The sequence below is a fragment of the Meles meles genome, chromosome 2 (assembly GCF_922984935.1).
Source record: "Meles meles chromosome 2, mMelMel3.1 paternal haplotype, whole genome shotgun sequence".
Classification (NCBI taxonomy): Eukaryota; Metazoa; Chordata; class Mammalia; order Carnivora; family Mustelidae; genus Meles; species Meles meles.
The window spans coordinates 206,761,432-206,788,634 of record NC_060067.1 but is presented as its reverse complement, the minus strand read 5'-3'; the positions used below and the strand labels follow the sequence as shown (position 1 = coordinate 206,788,634).

Here is a 27,203-nt window from a genome sequence, read left to right as displayed (position 1 = left end):
TGCAGCAAACATTGGAAACACTCATTATGTTCAATTATGGGGAGAGAAATAACAATTTGTATAATTTTGAGGATATTGAGAATAAAACGCTATCAATTAAAACTTAAAAGTTTATAACACTAATCTTGCAAAAGAAAAAAAAAAAAAAACAATGTCATATGCTCTCTGATTTTAAAATCCGAGAGCTTCTCAGAGCTTGAGCTGGTCTCCTTTGGTCCCTAGTCTCTCTCCGTCTCAGCTCTTCAATGATAATGTTTACTGTAATGATAGCAATTATTGATGTGGCGCACTTGGAGCACCTTATGTAATCCTTACCAGTTCCAGGGGAGTCAAAGTATTAGCCTAATGCGACAGATTCAGAACCAGAGGCTTTACAAGCAAAGAGCTTGTCCGAGATGTCCCAGCTCGTATGTGACAGAGCAGGATCTCCAGCAATCAAGTCCTTCCCACTCAGCACGCCCATTACTACCTGTCCCAGTGAACGGCATTTACTTGGGGGGGGGGTGGGTATTTTATGAGCACTAGTCATGCTCAGCTCTACAACTGAATATGGAAGCCTGGAATAAAATCACAGAAAAGTACCATAAATTAATCCACAAAATTGAAAAATAATTGGCTCATAGACACCTGTGATTATAATTAGGGTTGTTACAAGATGGTATTTATTGAGATGTTATAAAAAAAGGCACTTAGCAGAAAGCGTGCAGCAGACTGAAATGAAAAACACGTGAACCAAATCTACTATAATCTTATGTTGACATATATTTTTGATACCTCTTTTTCCCCCTTTATTTTAGTAAGAATTAGACTTGTTTATTGCACAGTATTTAAGAAAACTGTCTAAAGCCATTCAAAGTTAATTTAGAGCCAGGTTTCTTTTTTTTTTTTTTAAGATTTTATTTATTTATTTTACAGAGAGAGATCATAGGTAGGCAGAGAGGCAGGCAGAGAGAGTGAGAGGGAAGCAGGCTCCCTGCAGAGCAGAGAGCCGAATGTGGGACTCGATCCAGGATCCTGAGATCATGACCTGAGCCGAAGGCAGCGGCCTAAACCACTGAGCCACCCAGGTGCCCCAAGAGCCAGGTTTCTTATATGAAGATTGTCACACTCAATCTTACTTTGTAATGTGTGTTCCTGACATGACAGATCATTTAAGATGCATTTGATGTTATTTCGGTAACATAACTGATAAAAACACAGCTGTGTTTTAAATATCACAGAATTTATAGGCTCCCATAAAAAGCATGACTTCTCTCCCTTCTCCTCCCCTCTAGCTACATCTTCCCCAGGCTCTCTCTCGCCCCATCACTAGCAATGGAATGTCTACAATTAAAAAACCTTGAGTGACATTTCATAAAGCACTGGCAAGCGACATATTGTCATTTCCAGTCATGTTATGGAAGGCTTATCAATTAAAGAAATTTGCAGCTCGAGACAGCGCCACACGGACCACAAGCATACATTACTGAGTCTGTTTCATTAAAGGTGTTCCTGAAACCGGTTCCTGGTTCTTCACTTCACGGCATCCTGGCTCGCTAACGGATCACCGATTCTTCTAAGAAAGACGCAACCACCCGAAATGGATAAAATCAGTCATCTCTTTAATAAAAAAAATTTTTTTAATTAAAAAAACCCTAACAGCTGTCCCATCCGGTATGCTTTAAAACCATCACATAATACTGACAATGTGTTTTGACACATTTAGGTGAATATTTATCTTAAATGCATGTGTTCAGACAGAAACAAGGTTAGACTTTATGGAAGCTTAGCTTCCGATACTCATGCATTTGCTATTATTTGTAATGGTTTACAGATCATGCTTCTCAACAAAACAAAAGCAAGCAACCTCCCCATCAACGTTCCCCAGGAAGGAGGGAGCAGTCAGCGGTAAGTGTAAAAGGCAGGAAGAGAGAACCAGCTACAGCACCAACCGTCTTTGTAGCCTCGGAGAAGCTTCCCTGCACGTCAGGAGATTCAATTCCTCTTCACAAACTATCAATACTCACTTCAAAATTTAGAACAATATAAATTAGTGTATATAAAGTTCATAATATGACACCTGCCACGGAGATTTGCTCTAAATAAAATGTTTCGCCATGCTCTCTCTACTTCCCCATCGCTTTCCTTCTTGAGCATTTCACAGTTACCTTAAAAGATTCCACTGGCTGGAAATAGAAAATAAAGAAGGGATAATCATTGGCCAACTACCTCTCAAATATTTTTGTATCTTGCCCCAACGGCCTCCCAAGGGGACTCTACTTGGAGCCAGAGCACCTCCCGCTTGGTGCCACACCGAACCCACTACCCGGCCCCATCTGCTCCATCTTGCCTTTCTGGCCAAGGTGGGGGATTCCTGGGATGACAGGCGAGGGGTTGGGTTTGGTAAAGGCCCTAAACCTGCAAGGAAGAGAGAAGAAAAGAGGTTTGCACCAGTGTACTTCAAAGAAAACCTTCCCCAGAGCAGGAAGGCCATCAGACTGAGAAAACAGATCACTATCTGCTTTGTTCTCTCCAAGGTTGATTTACTCTGCAAAGAAATAGCTCTCACAAATCATATTTAGCCTTTACAATAAAACATGAGAAAGGCCTTACAGCTGAACAGCCCTCTACAGGCTTAAGGTTCTCTTGAGCTAAGCTTGCACAAAATTTTTCATTTGCAACCCTGCTAGTTACTTCCAGGAGGCAGTCTGAGGACTGCGTGGCTTAAAACTTTTGCACCTCCACGAGAGACACAGAAGACGCAGCACCACTTTCCCCTCATAGCCTCTGACTGCCTTTGTTTCTTTCCTTTCTGGGCACACAACCTCTGGACGGCCTGTGGGGCTGGGAGATTTCCTCCTGTGCCGCACGCAGGGGTGGATGGAGAGGGAGGAGGACGGTGAACACCCTCGCCCACTTTCATCTCTCTGGGGGGAAACCGAGTCACCTGCTGATTCTGATAGCGCATCTCCACAGAAGCCATGTTCTCCCTGCCCCTCCCCAGGTTTTTCAGGCAGGGCTCAAGCACAGAGTTCTCAAGAAGAGAATGTTTAATTCAAACTCAAACGTTTATTTCCAAACTAAAACTTAAGATTCTTTTAAAGACACTTATTTCTCTTGTAAATTAGAAGGGCATGGGCAGAGCCCTGCAAGGACAAAGGGCATGAGATGCCCAGGTTCAGATCCTGCCTCTTCCTCCTGCTACTCGGTGACCTCAGAAAAGTCACTTCACACCTCGGTGCCCGAGACCTGGAAGAAACAGGACCTACGGAAACATGGCACTTGAAAGGTTGCCGTGGAAATTAAACGCAAGAATATGTGTGCAGCACATGCGCAGGGCTTGCTGCCTGGTCATGGCTAGAGCTTTCACCATCAGCATCACAAAATTTTCTTGAAACCTTACAATTTAAGTGACCAAACTGAAATGCTCATCACCTGAAAACGAATGCTGCTCTACTTGCTCCCTATTCAGTTACTTGGAGTTTGATCGGGGATTCCCTTAAGAGAAAAGGACTCTAGAAAGAATCTACACCTGGAACATCGCTAACTCTGTGTTCTTTACCTGGTCACGCTGTGTAAATGTGTTTGGCTATGCATGTGCGTGTTGTCTATGTAATTTCGGTCTTACCAATGCATTTCTGGTTTTGAACATTTGGAGAGAGAGATGAGCACACAAGCAAGACGGAGAAGCAGAGTTCCCGCTGAGCTGGGAGCCCCACATGGGGCTCAGCCCACGATCTGGAGATCATGACCCGAGCCAAAGGCAGACGCCCAACCGTCCCAGCCACCCAGGCGCCCCTTGCCAATGCATTTCAGGAGTGACCCGTAGAATGGAATGACCTGTTCCTACGTGGACGAATCCCCCAGTAAGCACTTCATCTCCCCTCCATCTGAGTCTCCCCTCCATTCAATTTCTCTCCTTAAATCAGCCTGATAGTTCTTTCTTTTTTCAGGCCAAACATTATCAATGATGCACGAGGACCTTCTGAGAGCTGCCACCCCTGAACTCCCGCAGTTTACGTGAATTTACTATCAGAGCGTTTGCTATCGGGCTTCATTCACTTAGTTCCAAAATCTGACGCTGCTTTTAAGACTGGAAGGCAGATGGGACAGGGGTACTTATAAGAGTTTATAGACTTTTATAAATTTATAGATTCTTATTTATAAATTTAAAAATGTATAGAATTTTACTATGTCAGCTTCTTTGCTAAGCACTTTACCTGGACTATCTCACGTCATCTCTGCAACAGATGTATGAAATAGGTGCTATTACACAGAGAAGGAAGTTCAGACCTGAGAGGAAAGGGGTTTGAGCAAAGCTACAGCACAGGGCTGGCGAGTACACCTTGCTCCCAGGTAGCACCGCGGCCCCTGAAACGTGATGCTGCCCCGTCTCTGCTTTCTTCGCCTTCTTTAGTGCTGAGGACTTTGCAAGGTGCCCAGCCTGTGCCATTTCCCGTAATCCTCATACTAATTCTGAGAACACCATCTTTTCAAAATACTTGCTTTTTCTCTTCACTACACTGTGTGGAGTCTGGGTATGTGGTCTCTGGTGCTAAGCCGCTGGGTCCAGACGTCACCTGGGTTGCTTCTGGCTGTGGGAGCATCTGACTGTGTGTATGTCACAGTTCACACACGGGAAAGCTAGACCCCAGAACTAAACCTAGCTTTTCCCCTCCCCAGAAAGTCTTACTTTTATTCATTCATACTTTTACGATTTTATTGAGAGAGATAGAAAAAATGAATGGGGGGAGGGGCAGAAGGAGAGGGAGAAGGAGAAGGAGCCTCCTAGCTGAGCAAGGAACAGGATGTGGGGCTCGATCCCAGGACCCGGAGACCATGACCTGAGCCGAAGGCAGATGCTTTCCACTACTACTGGGCCACCCAGACTTTTTGGTCCTACATGCACAAAGCTGTTTCCAATTCTTTGCTTACTCCGCCAGCTAATCTGCACCTTCTTCAAAGTTTTCCATAATCGTCATTCATTACACCCCTGTGTCATTTGTTCCAACAGGAAGACGGCATCCGAAATGAGGTTCCTTTTGAGAAACCTTTTCGGATTAATCAAGAGCTCGCTCCCTCGTAGCTCTTGCCCAAACTAATTTTAAAAATAGACTCTACTTTCCGATACTATTCAGCTCAAATCTGCTTCAGCACTTGCTGAGGAGTTAAGGGAAGAATTCCAATCAGACCATGACACAGATTTGTGTACTTCAGACCCATTTTCTTATCAGTCCTTATCACGAGCCTACATCTATACATTGAATCCACATCATAAGTGAAAATGAAGCCCACTCAGCACCGCAACTCCGCGTGCATTAACAATTGGTGTGGCAGGGACAAAGAATGCTAACACTCCTCTGCCTGCAAAGGAAATCCGAGCCCTTGGAAACAGCCTTCACTAGCCTATGTGGCAGGTGAGAATTTGTAATATGGCTTCCACACTGAGGCATGTCGCAGCCGTGAAATACGCACCAGGTTTTCCAGAAGAGTGTGGAAAAAACACGAACTACTTCATTAATAGTTTATGCTGATCATGTGTTGGGAAGTTCATCTTTGGGCTATGTCTTGTTAAGAAAATGTATTAAAATTAATTTCACCTGTTTCTTTTTACTGTATCAAAGTAATTAGTGGGAAATTTTAATGACATGTGACAGCTCATCGTTGCATCATTGGGTTCTAAACACTGTTCTAAACACTGAGGAATTGGGTTTTATTAGGCATTTGGCAGCTGAACATCCCCTTAATCCCTGCAAAGCTGATGATGGTCACATCCCAACCAGCCACGTCACAGCCAGAAGCAGCCCTGGGGTACAGCCTCGCTCATCTTGAACAACTGCGTCTGCGGCATGTTCCCCACACCGTGTGTGTTATCTTTCTACCCAAGAAGATAACAAATATAGTTTCTTCCCTCAAAAAAATCTTTCACATGTGTTTGCTTTCTTAAAAACCTCTCCATTTTCTCTTTTGACATAGGCCTAGGAAACATGACTTTTTTAACCTGAGCCAAACCCTTCAGTTGCAAACTTCAAAGTCCACTTGCCTACACGTGTGCGCAGGCATGTATATGTGTGTGTGCGCATGTGTGTGCAGAAAGACAGAGAAATTATACTTCAGCAGAAGACACGAATACACTTAAAATGACCCAATAGTGCTTTAACACTTCTGGGAAGAGATGTTTTCCATGTATAATTTTATACTCATCTCTAGTGTCCATCACTGTGGACGCAGACATGAACACTTGCAAGCATGCTAAGGCTTAAAGGATTTTTCTCTGAAGCAGCAGTTCTTAAGAAGCCATTTGAGGTGAACCAATGAAAGAGGAAGACATTGGATTTAGGAACGAGCGGGCAGATTGAGCAGGGTGGTGACGGAACAGCCTGGGAAGCCAGTGCAGAGCGCTCTAAGGGACAGTTGAGGGAGCAGGAGGGCCTGGGTTTGGGGAATAAGAGCAATGCAAGTACCATGCCTGGGAGCAGTGGCAACTAGAGACTTCAGGAAGGACAGAAAGCAACGGTCTGTGAAATGGGAAGCAACCTGGTTTAACAGAAAGTCTATGGCCTTCGGGAAGAAGAATAGAGTTTGCTCCTAGTAAAAATTCAAACATGTGTAAAGTAGAAGACATCCGTATTATTTTTTTGTTTTTAAGATTTTATTTATTTGACAGAGATCACAGGTAGGCAGAGAGGCAGGCAGAGAGAGAGGAGGAAGCAGGCTCCCCACTGAGCTGAGAGCCTGACGCGGGGCTCAATCCCAGGACCCTGAGATCATGACCTGAGCCGAAGGCAGAGGCTGACATCCATACTATTTTGACAACACATAAGTTTTACTAATGCACAAGGGGAAAAATAGAGATAATTCAAAATTTTAGGACCAATGGAAAGCAGTCATGGCATGACCAGGCCAGTCATTGACCAAATCTGTCTCTTCTTCCTTCTGACTAAGGAAGATCCAACTCCTCACTTCCTTTCTGATTAGGTGTGAACACAAGGGCTGAGTCTAACCAACACGATGGACATGAAGGGACCTGCTCTGCTCACTCCAGCTTTGTCCTCCCACTGCCAAGTGCATGGAGACAAGGCTGGCAACTCACGGAAAGCCAGATGCACAAGTCCCCAGATGATCAGTTGTATCAGAACCAGTTGCTGGTCAGAAATATTCATGTAGTGTTAAACATGTGCACACAACATTTGTGTTTGAACTTGCTAATATGACATCAGCTAAGTAAGCCATAGAGAGTAGCCTTGGTCCAAATGTGAAACAAAAGTAATTATGGCGTTATTATGAATAATGAGGCTAAGAAAGAACTCATCTGAACTGAGTGGCACAGAGGTTGTGATATTGGATTATAGAGGAGGCAACGTAATTACAAGCACAATAGCGCTGCAGTGAAAAATATTTACATAGTTATAATAATAGGACTGCTGTTTATTGCTTTTCAGCCTTTAGACAAATTAAGAAAGACTTCATTATGATTATAACATAAAATATAAATGTGAACAACGTTGATACTGCAGAAGTTCTACTACAGCTGAGAGAATAAGACAGGAGGAAAGGATCAGAAGGTCCACCAGAAGGGGGAGGCCAGCTACCTGTTCTCTGTTAGTGCCTTGCCTCCTTTCAGTTTGAGCTGTAACCCTGATAAAGCCTCGCCTGGGCTTTTGATTTTTGGGTCTGGCCTTGTTTCTAGCATTTTTGGCCCTCAGACATCAATTCCGGGAGCAGATTTTGACAACCATGAAGAGATCCTAAGACGAGACAGGACTCAGTGGGTTTGAAGAGGCTGGACCTGAAGCTCTGCTGGCTCGCGAATGGGGGCGGACAGCCGTCCCAAGGCCAGAACTAGGATGCTCCAGGATGCAGGCTGGTGTATCAGCCCGAGGACCACGGCTTCACAAGCACCACTGAGCGGCAGGCGTTGCCTGTCACTACCGACCAATCAGGATGAGACCTTCCAGCCAATCAGGGTGAAGCCCTTTCCCGGCTTCCCCCTACTGCTAAGTAGACTGGGACTCTAGCAGAGTCCCTATTCGGCCTTGAACACTATTCGACCGTGAACCCAAGTGGGAAGGTTCTCAGTACAAGCAGGGCCTCTGCTGTGTTGGAAGAGACAGCATCACTGCTCTCTGGCTGTGCCGCGTCTCCCTCAGCTTCAGCTGTAGCCCCACTAAAGCCTTGCCTGTGTCTTTGGGGGGAAAAGATATACTGTGTATTTAAAATTTTAAGATAATATGCAGAAATGTAAATTAGGAGAAACGAAAGAAAATGTAAAAAAAATGTAAAAAATAAATTAGGACAAGACATCGTAGATGCGAGTAACAGATCTTAATACTCAAAGCAAAATATCAATTAAAAAATTGATAAAGAACAGGGGTGCCTGAGTGGCTCAGTGGGTTAGGCCTCTGCCTTCAGCTCGGGTCATGATCCTGGGGTCCTGGGATCGAGCCCCGCATCGGGCTGTCTGCTCAGCAGGGAGCCTGCTTCCTCCTCTTTCTCTGCCTGCCTCTCTGCCTATTTGTGATCTTTCTCTATCAAATAAATAAATAAATAAAATCTTTTAAAAAAATTGATAAAGAACAGTATAAGCAGTTATAATAATAAAAAACAGTTAAATGTTATCAAACTATCTGTGGCATAATGGTAGTTTCAATGGGGTGCTTCTTTTCATAGTAGTTACTACTATAGTAAGTAATAGCTAGATTACTTACTATAACTATAGTTCTATTACTTACTATAACTATATTACTTACTATAGTAAGTAGCAAGTTATTACTATTTTTTAAGTTATGTGTATATGCCACGTTTAGTAAACAAATTTTAGTAAAAGCAGGATGATATCATCAACTATCTTGTTATATTGTCCAAGCCCCAAATTTATAACCTATGTGAGTACAATTTGAAACCTTCTCTCTTTTATTACAAGAATAATAGTGTTTCCTCTGCCTACATCTCAAGGTGACTGGAGATACAAACAGATTCATGAATTTATGACTTCAGCATATTTGCAAATTGAAATCATATAAATGCCATTTTTAGATGCCTTTCTATGGGAGTTCATAGGAGTCGAGCACATGTTAATACAGACCAATCTGTGAAATGCAGAATAGACAAAAATAAGGTATTTAAGACCTCTTACAATTGATAATGTCCAGAGCTATGACTTCAGGGATCTCAGCTCTGTAATAGCTGCTAAAAGTTATTTTATAAAGCACTTTGCAAATACAGTGTTCCATCATTGAAAGCATTAAGGCACAACAAAGGTGATGTTTAGGGAAGAAAGAGGATGTGTCTTTGGCTGGAGTGGACTAGTGTTTTCTTGGAGCTGGCTTATTTCAAATAGCACATGCCTGTTGCAACTGCCCTGTCATTTATGCAAAGCATAAAACAAAACTTAAGCTATCTTAATCTCTTCTATGCCCAGCCACACCTAAGTTCCCCAAACGCCTCTCATATCTACCTACCCTCCATGTGATTGTACTCAGGGAATAAGGCAGCAGATGTAAGATCACACTGATACTTAAAAAGTGAGGGCCAGAATCGGAGAGTAGCAGCGTCTACAGAGAGGCAGTAAGGAGGGCCTTACCCACTTCATGCTGGGGTGATGGGAGGTGAGGACCATTTCCTCTGGGGGTTGTTTTGGATCAGATAAATTGTTTCTCATGAAGGAGCATTTTCCAAATGCAGATCCTTACCCACTTCCTTTCTACCTTCTTGATCATGCCATAAATCTGGGGACAACACCCTGCTGTTCAGTTTCCATTTGAGAACAATCTCTTCTCTTTTGGATTTTATACTCTATGACCCTCCAGTGTCCTGGGGACCAAAGTAATATGTGATATATCCTGGCCTCTGATGTTATAGTCTTTTTGATTTAATAATACAGCGAGGGAAGCATAAAGCAAATGAAGATGACACTTAGAGCCTAAGCTGAGAGCATCTGTTATTCATTCTCTCTACTTCCTTTTTCCCCCTTTGCGTTTCTCCGCTAAGTACCCACCAGACTTGCACAGGCAGAAACAGCAAATCTTTGCAAGACTGGAAGGGACCAGAGGAGCCATAAGAAATAATGGAGTGAAATTAAGATACAGATGTTAAGTCGAAAACTCCAGGATAAATGGGGAAGACTGAAATAGGATTCCTCCAGAAGAAGACAATCTAGACTCACCCCGGAAAGAAGTCATTTTGATGCAGGTCATAGGAATTAGAGGAAGTCATTTTAAGCAGAGCTGACTGGTCTCCTTTCTTATTATGTACTAATTTTATTGAATATATGGTTCTGTCATCTTTTTTTAAAAGAGAATCACGACCCTAGAAATGATACACACCTTTAGGTGTCATTGTTCAGGTGAAATGCTGTCCCTGGGAGTTAATATGTAAATTTTTCAGCACTCGCAAGAAACATTGTAACGGGATATAGTGATGTTACGGTTAGTAGCGTCATCAAGAAGAATCCTCCAGACTCCTGGAACTAAACAGCTGGAAGGTTGGGGAAGCAGAAAATATACTCGTTTCATTTTTATAAATAATCTAAGCCCACTTTACTGAAATTCATTTATGTCTTCCCTGGATATGCCATCTACACATTTATAAGAATTAGGTCATTGTTTTTTTCTTGATGATTCAGTTACCCAATTCGATGACAAACTGTAACAGCTTTCACATTTGTTTCATAAAATAATTGTATCTAATTTAATGCGTTTTGAATTTGTTACTAGCCCAAGCACTGGGAAAAGCAAAGTAGAGGCATAAATGCAATAATCTGTAATAAAGGGCAAAAATATTTATCTTGACAAAAGTATATTAATATGTTGGAATTTAATAAATTGGTGACAGACTAAGAATGATTATGGGCTTGTTATATTAACTTTGACTTTATAAGGTTTATAACTATGTAATTGGTAAAGACCCTGCGATTAAGAAGAAAACTCCTTGGGGAAGAAAGAAGGGGCTACTGTTAATATTGACTTCGTGCATTTTCAAGCTTGTAATGACTCCTTATGTGGTACTCAGCATAGTTCTACATCTCTATCACGTCCCGGAGGGAATCAGGGATAGCGATAAGGGGAAGGAGCTACAGACCTGGCTAAATCTTAATGTAGAGGGAAATCAAGGGTATAGTCACAAAGTCTGTATGACTCCCTACTATCTCCTGGGAGGTTAGAGACTAATTCAAGAAACGATGTTAAGACATTATGTTCAACTATAAAATGGTAACAAAATCAATGCTGTGGCAGGAGGACTTGTTTTTGAAGCAAGCTCGAAGGAAGTTGCAAAGTAAGAAATGACAGACACTGGGACTTTAGTGTAAACTTGATAAATAAGTAAGATTTATGACCCCATGGGAGATAAACAGATAAATTGTGTAACAGGATAAAGACAGCAGAAGTTTGGGATTAAGCATGCAGTAGTACATTGGGAAGGAATTCTTTGGGAGAAAAACAAAGATAACTGGTGCATTGGGCTTGCCAATTTCTGTGGTATAATCCCTCCCTGCATGGTGACATCCAGCTCATAGCGGGGTGTGAGGAGTGCAGACCAGAAAAGACTCTACAATCCGTAGCTGTGAGGAAACCCAGCGTCCGGGAGCCCAGGCAGAACACTGCATGTGGGGAGAAAGGCGTCAGCCTGTGTCCGGGAACACCGGCAGATGACATTCACCGTTTATCCAAGCCAGGGCTATCCTGGGACACGTCGGTAGCCACCATGAAGACTCAACATGTCACTCCTGCTGAGTCCCTGAAGGGGTCTGGCTGGGGGAGGGAGGGGGCGAGGACGCCATGTGTGCTGGGAAGGACCGTCAGGGAGTAGAATGGAGGATGGACGCCGAGATTCTACATGGGGAGCTCATGTGACCAACGTGAAGGGGGTCTGGGTGAAGAGAAAAAGGAATGGAATGAGAACAGGGAGTGGGAACAGAGATGAGTGAAGGACGGTTCAAAAGGGAAAAGCTAGCACACAGGGCATAAGGGAATGAAGCTGCGGGAGCACCAGTGTTTATCCGGAGCTCTATTATCTACTACCCAGCAGTTCTATTATTTATTATCTATTATCCAATGGTTCCCTATTGAGAGGGAACGATGGTGGGACCAGGAAGACAGCCTGCATTCAGGAGGGCCTGGTGGCAGGGTCAACAGTTAGTTGAGAAGAATCGATACGAAGAACAAGTCAATGGAACCCAGGTCTGGATGTTGAGTACACTGTTCTTCTGACAAAATGGAAAACAGTAGTAGTAAGGGAAAGGAGAGAAAGAGGGAGAGAGATAATGGACTTTAGAAACATGCAGCGGAAATAAGCATTTCCAAAGGAAAAAGAGATGCTTGGAATAGAAAATATTCCCAGTGGGATTTCTTCCAGGGTAGAGGAATTCCTGGAACATGCTGTGTCTGAACGCCATCATCTGTGAGCTAGAGCACCTTGGGCAAGTCACATTTCTTAACTTCGGCTTCCTCCGCTGCAAAAGGAATCTGCCGTGGAACACCGGTTTGGGAAGGTGAGACAGGAAACCGCGGAAGTTGCCAGTCTGGACTAGCTGCCAGCAGGGGCGACAGCAGCAGGACGGTAGCATGGGAAGTGATAAGCCATCCTGCAAGGAGTTGGCAAAGTACCCATGACACAGCCCAGACCAAACGGGAAACCCGTGGGTGACAAGGTATTGCCCTACGAGGTGTTGAGGCTGAGGCTAGGGATGTGCCTGGCTCTGAGCCCAGACTGGAGTCAGACATGGGTGTGAGTCTCAACCCCACTGCCTGTCTCTGGGACATGCTGAAAATACAAACTGTCTTTCTTTATCTGTTAAACGAGTGTCTAGAGTTATTATTGCCATGGTTGCTGGAGTATCGGTGCGATCCCAGTAAAGCAGTCAGCACGTTTTCTGGCCTCCTGGTAAAGGCCGTCATAAAGGTTGGCCACACTTTTTATTTTTGGAACCCTAAGATGAGTTTTTCTCAGGAGACTCAGAACTTAAGAGTTACAGTCAGCTCTTTCCTAAAGTTATGGGAGCAGTAAAATAATGCTATGGAAGAGGCTAAAAATGACAGGGTGTGTCAGGAAAGGAAATCTAACCTCACCTCAATCATGTCGCTGAGCACTTGGATACGGTGTCACCTTGTTTCAAAGGTCTAAGAGAATTGAAAGAGTCCTCAAAAGGGATCCTTTAATTATCAAGGCGTGTTTGTCATTTTCAAGGAGGAGAAAGATAAAAAAGGAGCCATCAAATCAAGAAGTACATAGATGTGCAGAGTAAATCCTAGAATGCTACGACAGCGAATGATAACATTATGCAGAAGGCCATGAACTTGAGAAACAGCTGGAAGAAAAACGCGGGTATTTAAGGAGCATCATCGAAGTTTGTTATTGGGTTTGTCAGACTTGGGTCACGTGGAACGCGATTTCTAGGAACAAATAACCTGGCGTGCCAGGAGTCAATGGGGGTGAATTCTTTTCCCTCAGTGGAAACTTCTACGCCATCACCGTCAAAGCCATGGTCAAAGCCATGTACTGATGCTGGGTTGCTAATGCCATCTGGTCGTCTGGGACTCACCCCTGCAGAACGGAGCCGGAAAGTCCCACGAAGCACCATTCCCAGGGCTGACGATGCAGGTCAGAATCGCGTGGCCTTCCAAGATGGAGCCGGAGAGACAGCTGTACCTGACCTTGTCCCCGATGTTGAACCTGGTTCCGTGCAGAACTCCTTTCAGGATTTCCCCCGGATTTCCACATGTGTGGCTAGGTAAAACTGTTGAAAGAAAAAAAAAAAAAAAAAAAAAAAACAGAAAAGTTAAAAATATTTCTATGGAGATCAACTTCTACCCCCAAAACACACACTGCATTTGAATGATTCAGATTAGCAAACCCAGTATAAACACATTTTCATTTTGCCTGAAAAAACAGAGAAAATGCATTCAAGTTTTAGAATATCTACCATTTAACCATGTTGAAAGTTCCTTTAAAAATTAAAAATAAATGCAGTTTGAGAGGAAAAATACAGTTCTGCTTAGATTCTGCCTTCTTGATGACCTCGAGATCATTCTCTAACCAGGAGATCGTACAGTGTCCTGGAGTTAGCAGTCAGGTGACACAGTGGGGAAATGGACATCTGAAAACACGGGATCAGAAATGCAGCATCAGAAACCTCAGAAAATTGGGATCGGAAATACAGCAGAAATGAATATTCATATCACGTTGATCCTTATTCCTTCAGGACCAACACTACCAAATACACATCACTAATCAATGTTTAATAAATATTTGTTGGGCAGAGCTGAATTAAGGAATAAAGTGAAGATTTCATTCGTTAATCTAACAGACTTAAACAAAATCACACCACCATTATATTCCTACTTAGCTGTTAGGCTTCATGCATTTATAGTGTCTGGTTGACAACAAAGTTTTATCTATGATGGTTTTGACGAAGCAAGTCCGTAAGAAAGGCTTGATTCTGTTCTTTCCGGACCTGCCCACTTTTTATGTGGAGAGCATTCTCTGCCTAATTCAAGTGCCTTGAAACCTCATCAACAGGATGGCATTCCATACTCAGAACATAATTTTGAACTTAACTGATTCACTCTTAGGTTAAATGGATCAAGCTGATGATTGTTGGTTCCTATCTACATTTTCTGGTTTAAATTTAGCATATGATCACTAAGTCAGAGCTATCATAAAGTAGTGAAATTCACCAAGGGCCTGCCATTTGAGAGAAATGATTTCTGGGACCCCTGGAGGGGAGCTCAGTCAGTTAAGTACCTGACTTTGGCTCAGGTCATAATCTCAGGGTCCTGGGATCAAGCCCCAGGTCTGGCTCCCTGCTCAGTGGGGAGTCTTCTTCTCCCTCTCCTTCTGTCTCTCGCCTGCTCATAAATAAAATCTTTTTGAAAAATGATTTCCAAAAAAGCATTTCCAATAAACAAACTATTTTATGTCTGTACTCTTTTTTTATTTTTAACATAGATCTGGGTGGGTTTTGATAGATGTGTATAAAGGAATGCAAAATATTGCTTACGTTGTTTGTAAACTGAGAAATAAAACTTTCCCAATGAATGGGAAGGGAATTTCAGTGATTTCTAAAATGATTTTTATTATGACAAAATTACTTAAATAGGTACAAACTAAGCTATGTAAAAACACTTAGAGAACAAATATTACAACTTTAATACTAAATATTGACATGTTTATGAAATCAGTTTACATAGTCAAAGCGTGCTCAGCTCTAGATTTTTATTTATTTTAAAAAATATTTTATTTATTTATTTGACAGACAGAGATCACAGGTAGGCAGAGAGGCAGGAAGAGAGAGAGGAAGGGAAGCAGGTTCCCCGCTGAGCAGAGAGCCTGATGCCAGGCTCTATCCCAGGACCCTGGGATCATGACCTGAGCTGAAGGCAGAGACTTTAACCCACTGAGCCACCCAGGCGCCCCTCAGCTCTAGATTAAAAAAAAAAAAAAGTTTGTGAAACCAGTCTGCAAAAACCTGTTAGTTTAGACAACACAATAGAAAAATTCACTATAATCCACAATCTTCTTTGTCTTTTATAAAAAAGAAAGTCTGTATTTAATTCCACATTCACTATCACTAAGGCAATAAATTTGTCTTAAAAAAAATGTTGTTTAAAAACACTGTTTGGTCTCTAATCCTTCTAAGGTAGAAAGTTTCAGTTTTAGCTGGGAGGACCACTTCAGTCCACTACCCAGGATGTCTGCCCAGCAGCAGAGCCAGAGACAGGGAAGGCAGGGGCTGAATTTCCATCACCAATGGGAAAAGAGAGAGGGGGGTGGGGGAAATATGAATGCTTGTGGTGTTTTCCTTCCTGCTCCAAGAATATTTAGAATTCACAAATCCTTCCTTGCCTTTTTTTTTTAAGGTTTTACTTATTTATCTGACAGAGAACACAAGCAGGGGGAGCAGCAGGCAGAGAGAGAGGGACAACAGGCTCCCCACCATGCAGGGAGCCGGATGGGGCCCTAGATCCCAGGACCCCAGGACCATGACCTGAGCCAAAGGCAGCCAATTAACACACTGACCCAGCCAGTTGCCCATCTTTTTTTTTTTTTAAAACACCTTTATTATTTATATTAAATGGTACAAAGACTTCTTATTAGAAGGTACGCAGAGTCACTCTAGAATGTGTCCAGATAAATTGTTTCCCCGAAGACAAAAGTAATCAATGTAAATCTATCAAAAACTTGAAAACCTGCTACAGAGAACCACAATGTGTGATGACTTTCAGAAGTAGAAAAACCCTATAAGCTACTCTGAAAGCTAAATGGGACCGATACAACTTTTCTATCTACTTCTCTATTGAAAATAGCAAGAAATCATTCCAGTGACTAGCTTTAGCACAGATAACATAATTGACTTTTGTACAGAAAGACCAGAGTAACAGAAATACAATATGAAATATTCCATGCGATGCGGCTGCTTCATGAGCAAACGCCATTCTATTTAATACCTATTTACTACACTGAAAGAAAAGTGAAGGAGAGGTCGTACGCAAAAGTTGGCTGTGCAATCATATTGCTAGGAAGTGTGGAATTGCATGGACTTTGAAATGTTTAAGGAAAAAGGAAAAAAAACAGAAAAGAAAAATCATTCCTGAAAGCAGGGATCTCCCAAAGTGTGCCTCTGAAAAGAAAACATCCATGTCTTAAAGCTTCTCACAGAGTTGAACGCAGCACTTGGAAACAGACAACTGTGGGCGTTCGGATAGAACAATAATTTTGGCCATTCTGGATCATCAAGCTAGGGGAGGACTCTGTAATACGGACGTTCAAAGGGACTGACCGCCAGAGAAAACAGAGGAGCCAAGGGAAGGTGCCTGCGATGAACATGGCAGCTCAAGCCATGTAGACAAAGTAAAGGGTCTTCTTGAGGCGCAGCTGCTGACTGCCAGCCATGCCCACTAGAGCCACGGGCAGAGACGGGCTTCTCTGGGTCTGGGCCGCGCAGATGGGAAAAGTGATCAAACACTAACTTTTAAAGTTTAGTGTCACTGGTTGGTAGGACGAGGTTACAAATTTATGATCTGAGGATTGAGTATTTTATTATCAATGAACTTGGTTTTAGGAAAAATAATAGAAAGTTAATACGAACGATGTCCGCGAGAAAGTAGAAATAACTGAGGATGAACGAAAAGATTCACTTTCGGTTATAAACAACAGAATGTCGAAAGTGGGCACATTAGAAAAGCATCAACAATTCAATTAAACTTCATCAGAATGCCCTAAATTGTGAAAAATGGATGAAAATAATTGTAGGTCTACGCAAAGATTTAAGACAACGGCATGCAAAACTTGCCAACACACAAAAATCCAGGGGCTGGGAAAGACTAATTTAACATAAACTCCATCCAAATGGCATTTCTGCCAATTTCATTTTAACTAATTTTTTACCCAGTTCCCCCGAAGATAGTGAATGTCCCTTTGTGTCTCCCATGGTAATGAGCGCACATGAAGTATTTAGTAAATACTTATTGAATTGACTTGAACTCTAATTTTAATTCCCTTAAATCCTTTCTTGAAGTCATTTGCACTCTTTCCCATGGATGCTTCAAGAAAGAAATTCTTATTTGGGTAATGGGAATTCAGCACCCAGTGCATACATTTGGTAATGGGAAAGCATTTCTTGAAAGGAGCTCTGGGCACAGTTCCTCCTTCTCAAGGCAGGTCTCATTCCATCAGACCGCACGAAGCCAAGTCTGCACACCCAGGGCTTGAAACACAGGCTGCCATTCTAATTACACTCACGGAAATTCCCTCCCTGACGCATTGGGTTTGGCAAGTGTCTTGGTCACAACTCAGGGACTTCATTAGGCTTTCGTTAGAACCTTGACCCCGACTGTTTAAGTGATGAAATGGGTGTCCTATCAACTCCTTTTCCAGGAGAAAAGCAAAACCACAATGATGCCGAAATAAAACAGGCATTCATATTCATTCTGAACGGGACAAAAGGCTAGTGAATGGAAGTTTGAAACCCATGGGGGAGAGGCAGCATTTTTCACAGCTTGCTCACAATCAATGAAATGTCACTGGGCGCAATCGTTTGGAAACCGGGTCCCAGAGGGTGTATGTCAGATGACTTGTTTACACTTTGCCTTTCTAGGAGTCTCCCTGCAGCTTAAGGAAATAAAACCTGGAGTGCCCACATGACACACAGCACTTGAAACGTAAACTAAGGAGACGTGGGCGTCCAGGACTCTTGGCGCCCCATCCCACAGCCTTGGGGAGGGATTAGAAAAATAGGGTTACCTAATTTTCAGAAACTTTAAAAAATCTTGGAACTGGAAAAACCCATAAATCTTGACAAATCTTGACACCTGACCTCTTTTCTCAGTACAGAACTCTCTAAATCATGGACGGCTGCTAAAGCAGGAGGATGGAGAGAGGGTCGTGGTGCAAGAAAACTCCGAGGACTGCTCTGGAGACAGCAATAACACATACCGCCTTTCCCAGTCACTATTCACGGTGGAGGAACAGTGAGGAAGAAATGCTGCATGAAAACTAGTACTCTGAAAAGGGACAGGAGCTCTAGGACTGAACTAAAAGACAATGTGAGTTTTATGTACATTTCAAGGTAGAAAGTGGTAAGGTTTGGCCAGATTCAAAAGGGAAGCTCATCTCTAAGGGCATCAGTTGTAGCAGTGGACATTCAACAAGGGAAGTATATTGTGTGCTGGGTTATGGGAAGGGGATGGGCTCAGACTTGTGTTTCCACTTCAGAAATGGCCCACAATTTGGGGCAAATGACTTAAATCTCAGTTTCTGTGTTTTGAATGGGGGGATGACACGTAAAACCTATGGATGGGTGTGTGTGAAACAAAAGAAAATAATACAGATTGAACAGTTCGTGGGATGTCCGGAACAGAAGGAGGGATCAACAGACATTCACAATTCTGATTTTCCCAGATGTAATGCACCATGGATGTTTCGGGGAAATAACAGAAACTTAAAGGTATTCAGTGCTTCTAATACACACCAACTTCAGAAACGACAAAGCTAGTAAAAGTCCGTGGGAACCAATATTGTCATTGAAATGAGAAACCAGGGAGAAAGACATCCCATTCTATTTTTAGCCATATTAATTCTACTTTACTATTCCTACTTTGTTATAATAATAGTAATACTTACACAGCACATACTATGAGCTAGACATGGTTTATATTTATTAACAGTGTGCAAGAAGTAAGTACTATTATTATCCTATATCTGTAAAGAAAGCTACTGTGGCACAGAGAAGTTAAGTAATTTCTCCATGGCCACACAGCTGGAAGTACTGGTGGTGGGATTTGCAAATGCGGGATCCAGAATTTCCATTCTTCAGCACTAGAATAAACTTTCTTACAAACATGTCAACATCAAAAGAAATAATAAAGTGTCTTCAAATCTGTAGTGTTCTCAATAGAGGTTTGCTTGATATACTGACATGGGTTATTTTATCACTTAACTTTGTGCAATGGGTTCTTTCATAGTCTGTTTTTGTTTTTTTTGTTTTGAGTAGACTCAACACCCACCAAGGATCCACCCAACAAGAGGATCAAACTCATGACCCCAAGATCAAGATCTGAGCTGAAATCCAGAGTTGGATGCTCAGCCAACTGAGTTATCCAGGCATCCCTCATTATCTTCTATTTTTAATTCAACGGCAGACATTGTCTAAATTTTTCTAATCTGGAGCTACAGTGGGGCCTTTGCTATCTCAAACAACACAGGCATTAATCCAGGAATAATTTACCGCAAAATTAGTACAAAAATAGTTAAATGAAAAATGGAGAGGAAGAACCAGCAACCTTAGGAAGAATCTCTTCAGGGCGACCCAACGAAAGAGAATGCATGAATAGGACCATGATGGCCAATGATGCAATATGAGAACATGATCATTTTTGTTCAAATAGATTACGCTTTTTGTTTTAAAATCCATGGAGTGTGTCCATGGGTGTACTCTAGAGTCAACAAGAGAAGAAGGACCACAAAAGTCATTAAGTTTCTTCTGACTGGGAAGGAAGAGTGGAAGAAGCTGAAGGAAAAGAGGTTGGGAGCCCATGGTTAAATCCTCTAGAACACCTGAAATTAAGGAGCTGGGCAATCGTTCCACTCCATAGAAAAATGACCAAAAGTTGAGAGTAAGACCAAACAGAGAGCCCAGGAGTCAAGCTGAAAAATAATCATGGACACGTGGATGCCTGCTAATATCAAAGGTTGAAAATTCATCATGTGATTGATATGCAAAAAGAGCACAGCAATAAGGAGCAACACAAGCTGTACTTTCCAACTGTCATGGAATCATCAAAAAGAAATGACATGTACATTAATTTCACCAGATCCATTTGCATATCCTCCAGCCACATGGTGGATTATAGACATGTTCATTAACTTCTAAATCACTTTTAAGACCATTTTTCTTTCTTCTCAGAAGTGAAGTTTATATTCAACAAATGAGTGTTCCATTGATTACAAATGTCTCAATATTTGTGAAAAGATAAGGTGAAAGTAGTTCTAAAATCTGTAAAGGAAATTTAAACAAATATGACCACAAGCCCTTGTGCATGTTCCCTTCACGAAAGCAAGGTTACTAGCAACAACGCAAAGCCTGCTCAGAATGACATTTGCCTTACCCAAATGCCACGCCGCTGGCTAACACGTGACATTCATGTACCGAGGATCACGCATCCATCCAGAGGTTAATACCGCACGAAGTAACATGAAGGGTGGTTAACAAATTCAATTAAATTGACTCTAGCAAACAGCTCCAAACCCTTTCTTAGTCATGGCTCATTTGGTAATTCAAGTAAGGAAGGATTGAAAACTGACCAGACACTTCCTCTTTCCACTAAGTTGAGGTATCAGGGGCTGGATTTACCTTCCTGCCTTAATCAAGTTAAGGGGAAAAAAAGTCAACATTTATGAAAAACAAAAACAAAACCAAAAACCGACACTCAAAGCACCGGATATCATGCAGGGCTGGAACATGATCCCTGAGATGATGAGACAGTCCCTACCGTTTCTCTGGCTTTGTTGCCTGGAGAGACCTGCATGCCCAAGGCCCAGGGCACGGACTCCCTGGCTGCCCCAGTGGTCTCCCTGAATGAAGACACAGAGACGAGAACGGGGCAGGTCAAAGAAGCTAAAAGTCACAGACAGAGGGAGGCCCCCAGAGAACGACTGAGGGCCCTGTGGCATTCCAGGTGCGTACTGATCTATGCATGTAAGGACAGTTACCCAAGTCTAGTGAAAGAACGACCAACAGACGACAGGTAATAGTGCCCAGAATGCTCGTGGAGCTGAGCAGACTGCCTGCTCCCAGCAGTCAGAGCAGAAATCTTCAACACGCCCTGAGCAGAGAACAGAGAACTGAGAAAGCTCAGGGGTGGGGGAAGAAAATCTCTCTAGAGTAGGTTCTACCTAGATCACATCTTAGAAATCTTCTAAGCCCAAGACCAGAGTAGGGGGCGGCTAGCAAGATGCCCACCACTCCCTGCTGGGGTCGTGCAGCCAGGCCCCTCACCTGCATGGACCCTCTGTGCGTGACCACCCACTTACAACAGTCACCCGAGACTCTCAACTCCCCTCCCCCTTCATCCGGTCTTCAAAAGCAGCCCCAGTAAGGACCAGACAGATACCAGAAATTTGACTACATCCAGAAAGAAAATTCAAGAACGGTTTTGGGAATACAAAAATATCCCACGCCCACCAAAGTAAGATTCTCTAGGGCTGGTGTCCAGTCAAGAAATACTAAGCTTGGGGTGCCTGGGTGGCTCAGTGGGTTAAAGCCTCTGCCTTCTGCTCAGGTCATGATTCCAAGACCCTGGGATCAAGCCCTGCATCGGGGTGTGTGCTCAGCAGAGAGCCTGCTTCCTCTGTCTGCCTGCCTCTCTGTCTACTTGTGATCTCTCTCTCTGTCAAATAAATAAAATCCTTTAAAAAAATAAGAATTACTAAGCTTGCAAAAAAAGCAAGACAGAATCCATAATGAAGAGGAAAAAAACCACAAAAAACTTGGCCAGAAATGAGACAGGTGGTTGAATTAGTAGCTGACATTAAAACAGGCATAATAATTGTACTCCATGTGCTCAAGCAAGATTAGACATGTTAACTAAACAGAAGGAAAAAAAAAAACAGGTAAAGATGGTGAGATTTCAGAATAAAGCAATGCCCAATGTCACGCTGACTTTAAGAAACACACTTGAGGGGCGCCTGGGTGGCTCAGTGGATTAAGCCGCTGCCTTCGGCTCGGGTCATGGTCTCAGGGTCCTGGGATCGAGCCCCGCATCGGGCTCTCTGCTCCGCGGGGACCCTGCTTCCTCCTCTCTCTCTCTGCCTGCCTCTCTGCCTACTTGTGATCTCTCTGTGTCAGATAAATAAATAAAATCTTAAAAAAAAAAAAAAAGAAACACACTTGAAATATAAAGACGGAAGTAGATAGAAGCGAAATGATGGGAAGTGTGACCAAAAGAACAGAATGTTCAGCAAAAGCACATTCAAGTTGCTGTGTTAATAGCACACAGAACAGTTTTAATGCAAGGGATATTACCAGGAATGAAGAAGCTTATTTCATGATTAGAAAAGAGTGAACACAGCAGTCCTAAACATGTATGCGCTTCATAACAAAGCCCCAAAGCACATGATGTAAATACTGATAGAACCGCAAAAAAACAATGCGTAAAACCAAAGTACAGCTGGAGATTTCCACATAAGCCTCGTAATTGAATGAGCAAGCATACCAAAAATCAGTCAGAAAGCATACAGAAAATCAGGCTGGCACAGCCTTTGAAATCAGCTTCTAATTAATTAACACCTCAACAAGAAGTCACAAGGGATATTTGAAAATACTTGAACAGGTTGAAATGGTAAAACAGCACACTGCTGTCGTGGGATGCATCAAAAACTATGCTTAGATGGAGAGTTGTAGCATATAGCATTTATAACCTAAAAGAAAAATCTTGAAAAAAAATCTCTTAGGCCTCCATCATGAGCACCTGGAGAAGAGAAGCCAATTAATCCAAAGAAAGAAGTATCTAAGACAAAAACAGGTATTATTCCTCAATAACACTATTAGATGTCAATGTATCTCACGCCCCCTCCTCCAAGCAGTCCTCACTGCATTCCAAGTCACGATTAGTGGTGAGGCTGCAAGTGTGCAGACACCACAAATCCCACTCCAGAGGGGGCTCGCTGTCTGGGAGGTAGGGCATGGGTGTGCAAGCGAGTACAGCACAGTGTCCTCAGAACTCATGCGGAATCTTGTACGGAGTCCCGTGAGAGGAAGGAGGAGTTGTGAAAGTCTGAACGAAGGAAGCGTCTCTATGTGTACCTCAAGCAGACTTCTGGAAAAGCCTAACATGAAACACGGAGACAGCAAACGCTTTATGTGCTACGTTAATCCTCACAACTTGCCCAAAGGGGCATTCTCCCAGCTGTAACTGCAAAGGTGAGACCAGAGAGGTTGAGGAACTTGGCGGAGGGAATACAGATGAGCCCACACCTCTGCAAACCCTAGGATATTACCGTGTCACTATTGTGTTGATATAATTGAAAAGCTTTAAAAAAAATAATGTTAGAAATCATTTGGGGATAGTTTAATAGAAAAACAAACAAACAAAAAAATGGGGCCCCTGGGTGGCTCAGTGTGTTAAGGCTCTGCCTTCGGCTCAGGTCATGATCCCAGGGTCCTGGGATCCCAGGGTCCTGGGCAGGGGTCCTGCCCCGCATCAGGCTTTCTGCTCAGCAGGGAGCCTGCTTCCTCCTCTCTCTCTGCCTGCCTCTCTGCCTACTTTGGGATCTCTGTCAAATAAATAAAATCTTAAAAAAAAAAAAAAAAAAGCTGAAGAACCAGAAACTGGGTTCTTGTTCTCTCTAACCTGCTGTCTCCCTCTGTGATAGCCTATTTTCTTTTCCATCTCGATAGTAACAAATATAATGACAAGTAGGATGACTCATCCATTATTGAAGTTTAAGATGTTGCAAAACAGCCGGTATTTCAGACGTATTTAAGTTCTGATGCCTTTCTCAACGTTTCTTCCTGCAAACTGAAAAATGTGAAAACCAAGGGGAACTCTGAGAAAACATCTTAGAAAATTAATGCAAAACTGAAAGATTAAACAGAATGTGGTGCTCAATTATCGATGCCTTGGTAGGACACTCTTTAAGACAAACTACAGAAACACCCACTCAGCTTTCTTATATTCGAAACTCGGTGGTTCTTGACCATAAAGAGGCTCACAGTGATGTAATTACAGTGCCACATTCTGCGGCCAGTGATCCCTCCAGAGCAGGGAAGAGATCGCCCAGATCAGGCAGCTTCCTCTTCCCTGTGATTCTACCACTGACGAGCGGAGTCATGGGAAGCTTAAGTCCATCTGGGCCTCGTCTGTTTGTCCAGCAAAGTGAGCAAAGCTACAGCCTGGATCCCTGGGACCCACTGTTGACACAGAGATTTGGGAGTAGGTTCACCCGGACGGGCTTGCAGGATACACCTCATGGGGAGGAGAGGAAACAGGACTGAGTACAAGGACAGGAACTGCAGGGCAATCCTGACAAAGGCCTCAGCCCACCCCACAGAGGGCCCTGGGGTTGAGTTGGCTGCTCAGCCTTGCCTCCAATGAGAGAGGCCGGATCCCAGTCTTCGATGTGGGTTGCTCCCGGGACAAGGCAGCTCTCTCTGAAGCTGAGATCAATTCGTAGAGCTGGTCTCAGCCGAGAACTTCCACCTGTCTAATCCACACCACCCCCCACCCCCCAGGTCTAACTTACTTATTTTTTAAATTTCACCATGGGATCTGAGACCAGCCATCTTTAACTTTGAGGGTTAATGTGTTTTTACTGATGGTGTTTTACCTGAGCTACCTTGAGGTTTACAGGAAAAGCTGCTACAGAAATCTTTCGGGTATTGCATGCAGGTAACAAAGAAGGTGACGGGAAAGGAGGGGAGTGGCCCTCCCTCCGGGCGGTGCCCTCCTTACTGCCAACCTGGACGTGGAGAGGTGGGCGAGGGCAAGACAGCTGGGGGCCCGGCTCAGAGGGGCTGGGACCGTGGCCCCGCAGCTGTAGCATGAACTAGCTTAGGGACGAAGAGGGAGACGGCTCTTATTGTTTCCAGCTCTCCTAAGGGAAGATGGTCCTTGCAGGACGATGATCAGCTATCTCAGGTATGAGCCGATGAAAGGTTTCAAGGACGCGGTAATTGAAGGCAGAGCTGCATTCGCGCTCATCAATGGAAAGCGAGACCGGCAGGTGGTGGGGAACCGGCTTGGCGTGGTCTGACAAGCGCCTGATGCTCCAGTCAAAATGCTGCGCGGCCGGGGAGTGAGGAGCCCCCGGGGGGAGCCTGAAGGAGAGTCCGCGGCCCCACGGGAAGCAGGTGCAGCGAGGGCTCAGCGAGAGCGCACAGGAGGGAGCCTCGCTATTGCGCACCCTACTAGCAGGGACTTGGAAATAGGGCGAGTTACCTGCAGGAAGAAGATGATAGCAGGAATCATGCTCAAGAGATAAACCGGCACGCAAATCAGTAACCGTAAGATCCAAAGACGAAAATAAAACACGAGGACACGGGGCGCCTGGGTGGCTCAGTGGGTTAAAGCCGCTGCCTTCGGCTCAGGTCATGATCCCAGAGTCCTGGGATCAAGCCCCGCATCGGGCTCTCTGCTCCGCAGGGAGCCTGCTTCCTCCTCTCTCTCTGCCTAGTTGTGATTTCTCTCTGTCAAATAAATAAAATATTTAAAAAAAAAAACAAAACAAAAAAACACGAGGATACAAGTGACCTACGATATACAAAGGCGGGACCACATACATGGAGGTCATTTTCAGACATTGTAAGAGACGGCCTCTCTCACCGGCCACTTTCCCTTTCACGCTCTGGGCAGCGCTGTATTGTCTTTTTACTCTCTTCAATTAGGACCTTTTTGCCTGTCGTTATGTCCACACACACACACTCACACACACACACACTTCTTATCGGTTGCATAGAAAAGTATACATTTGAGTAATTCAAATCAAATATATTAAATTCCTATTTAAGAAAATGAATGGAAATTAAAACAGTAGTTCTATAATTTTATTATATATATGAATTTTATTTTATATATATGAAGATTCAACTTTAAAATCACTTCCAATTTGAAGTTATATGTATAGAAAATAATGAAAGGTATTTAACAATTTATAAAGCCATGTAGCATTATATGTTATTTCCACTTAATAAATTCTTGGCTGTCACTCAGTCTAACCTGATTTAATTTTTCTTTCATGTGTTGGCAGTTAACCTTCTAAAAATAGTTTTAAATTAAAGTTATGGACATAAGCAGTTTCAGCTTACCAGGTGTTAGTATATTACTAATTTATGATTTTCATGTTCGTTTGAACCTAAAAGCTGTTTTTCATGATTGAATTCATATTAATAGCTCAAGCTTTATTAAAAAGAGCATCTTTGGGGAAAGGTAAAGCATGTTTCTCTGTCAAGTACTATATATAGGATAGCATTTATTTTAAAAATTACATATATACATATATAGCAAACTTCAAGTTTTTCTCATTTCTGAGCACCTTTTGGTTATAATTCCTTCATAACAAGGAACCAGTGTATGGATAAAATTAGTATATAACATGAAGGTTAATTCTACTATGTATATACCCGTATATCAACATGACCTATTTAAATTTAATTCTCAGGCTGAGGAGGAGGGGACCCAGCAGTAATTAAACGGTGCGTACAGGGACACAAGGACTCAGGTCCCCGAATCCCCACAGGATCCTGTGTGGCCACTGCTTTCTGACCCCGACCCCACACTCCCTTCTCAGCCCAGAAACCTCACCAACGGTAGGACCAGCTCTGTGGAGTTGTCCCCTAAAGGAAACTGCCAGGTTCCCAGTTAACGGTGGCCTTTATTCTGGAAACCACTGCACTGTGGAAACGGGTTCCACCTCCCCGCTGACATCAGAGCGATTCACGTGCCTCACCTTCTCTGCTCAGGTGTTACCTGGCACGCAGGCTCCCCACGGACCGTGAACCTTCCATCCCAGCCTCCGCCCTCGCTGGTCTCCACGAGGGAGGCCCTCACACCACACCCACCATCCACTTAACTGTCATTTCCACATACGTGCACACTGGCCTAAGAACGGTTAACCCAGACCCCCGCGGGGGACACAACAAGCAACCCCCCATCCACAGTACGGCGCCTTCACAGGCTTCCCTTGGTCTTCCACCTTGCAGACCCGCCCACTGTCAAAGTCATTTCGGCCGA

General features: G+C 43.3%; 1 protein-coding gene across 1 annotated transcript in view; it reads right to left on the bottom strand.

The window, feature by feature from the left end:
- CSMD1 (CUB and Sushi multiple domains 1) overlaps positions 1–27,203 on the bottom strand; it is a 2,021,046-nt gene that overhangs the window by 1,051,555 nt on the left and 942,288 nt on the right. Inside the window, exon 4 of the mRNA XM_045997494.1 lies at positions 13,520–13,714. Coding sequence (XP_045853450.1) covers positions 13,520–13,714 — 195 coding nt within the window. The remainder of the gene's footprint in view (positions 1–13,519; positions 13,715–27,203) is intronic.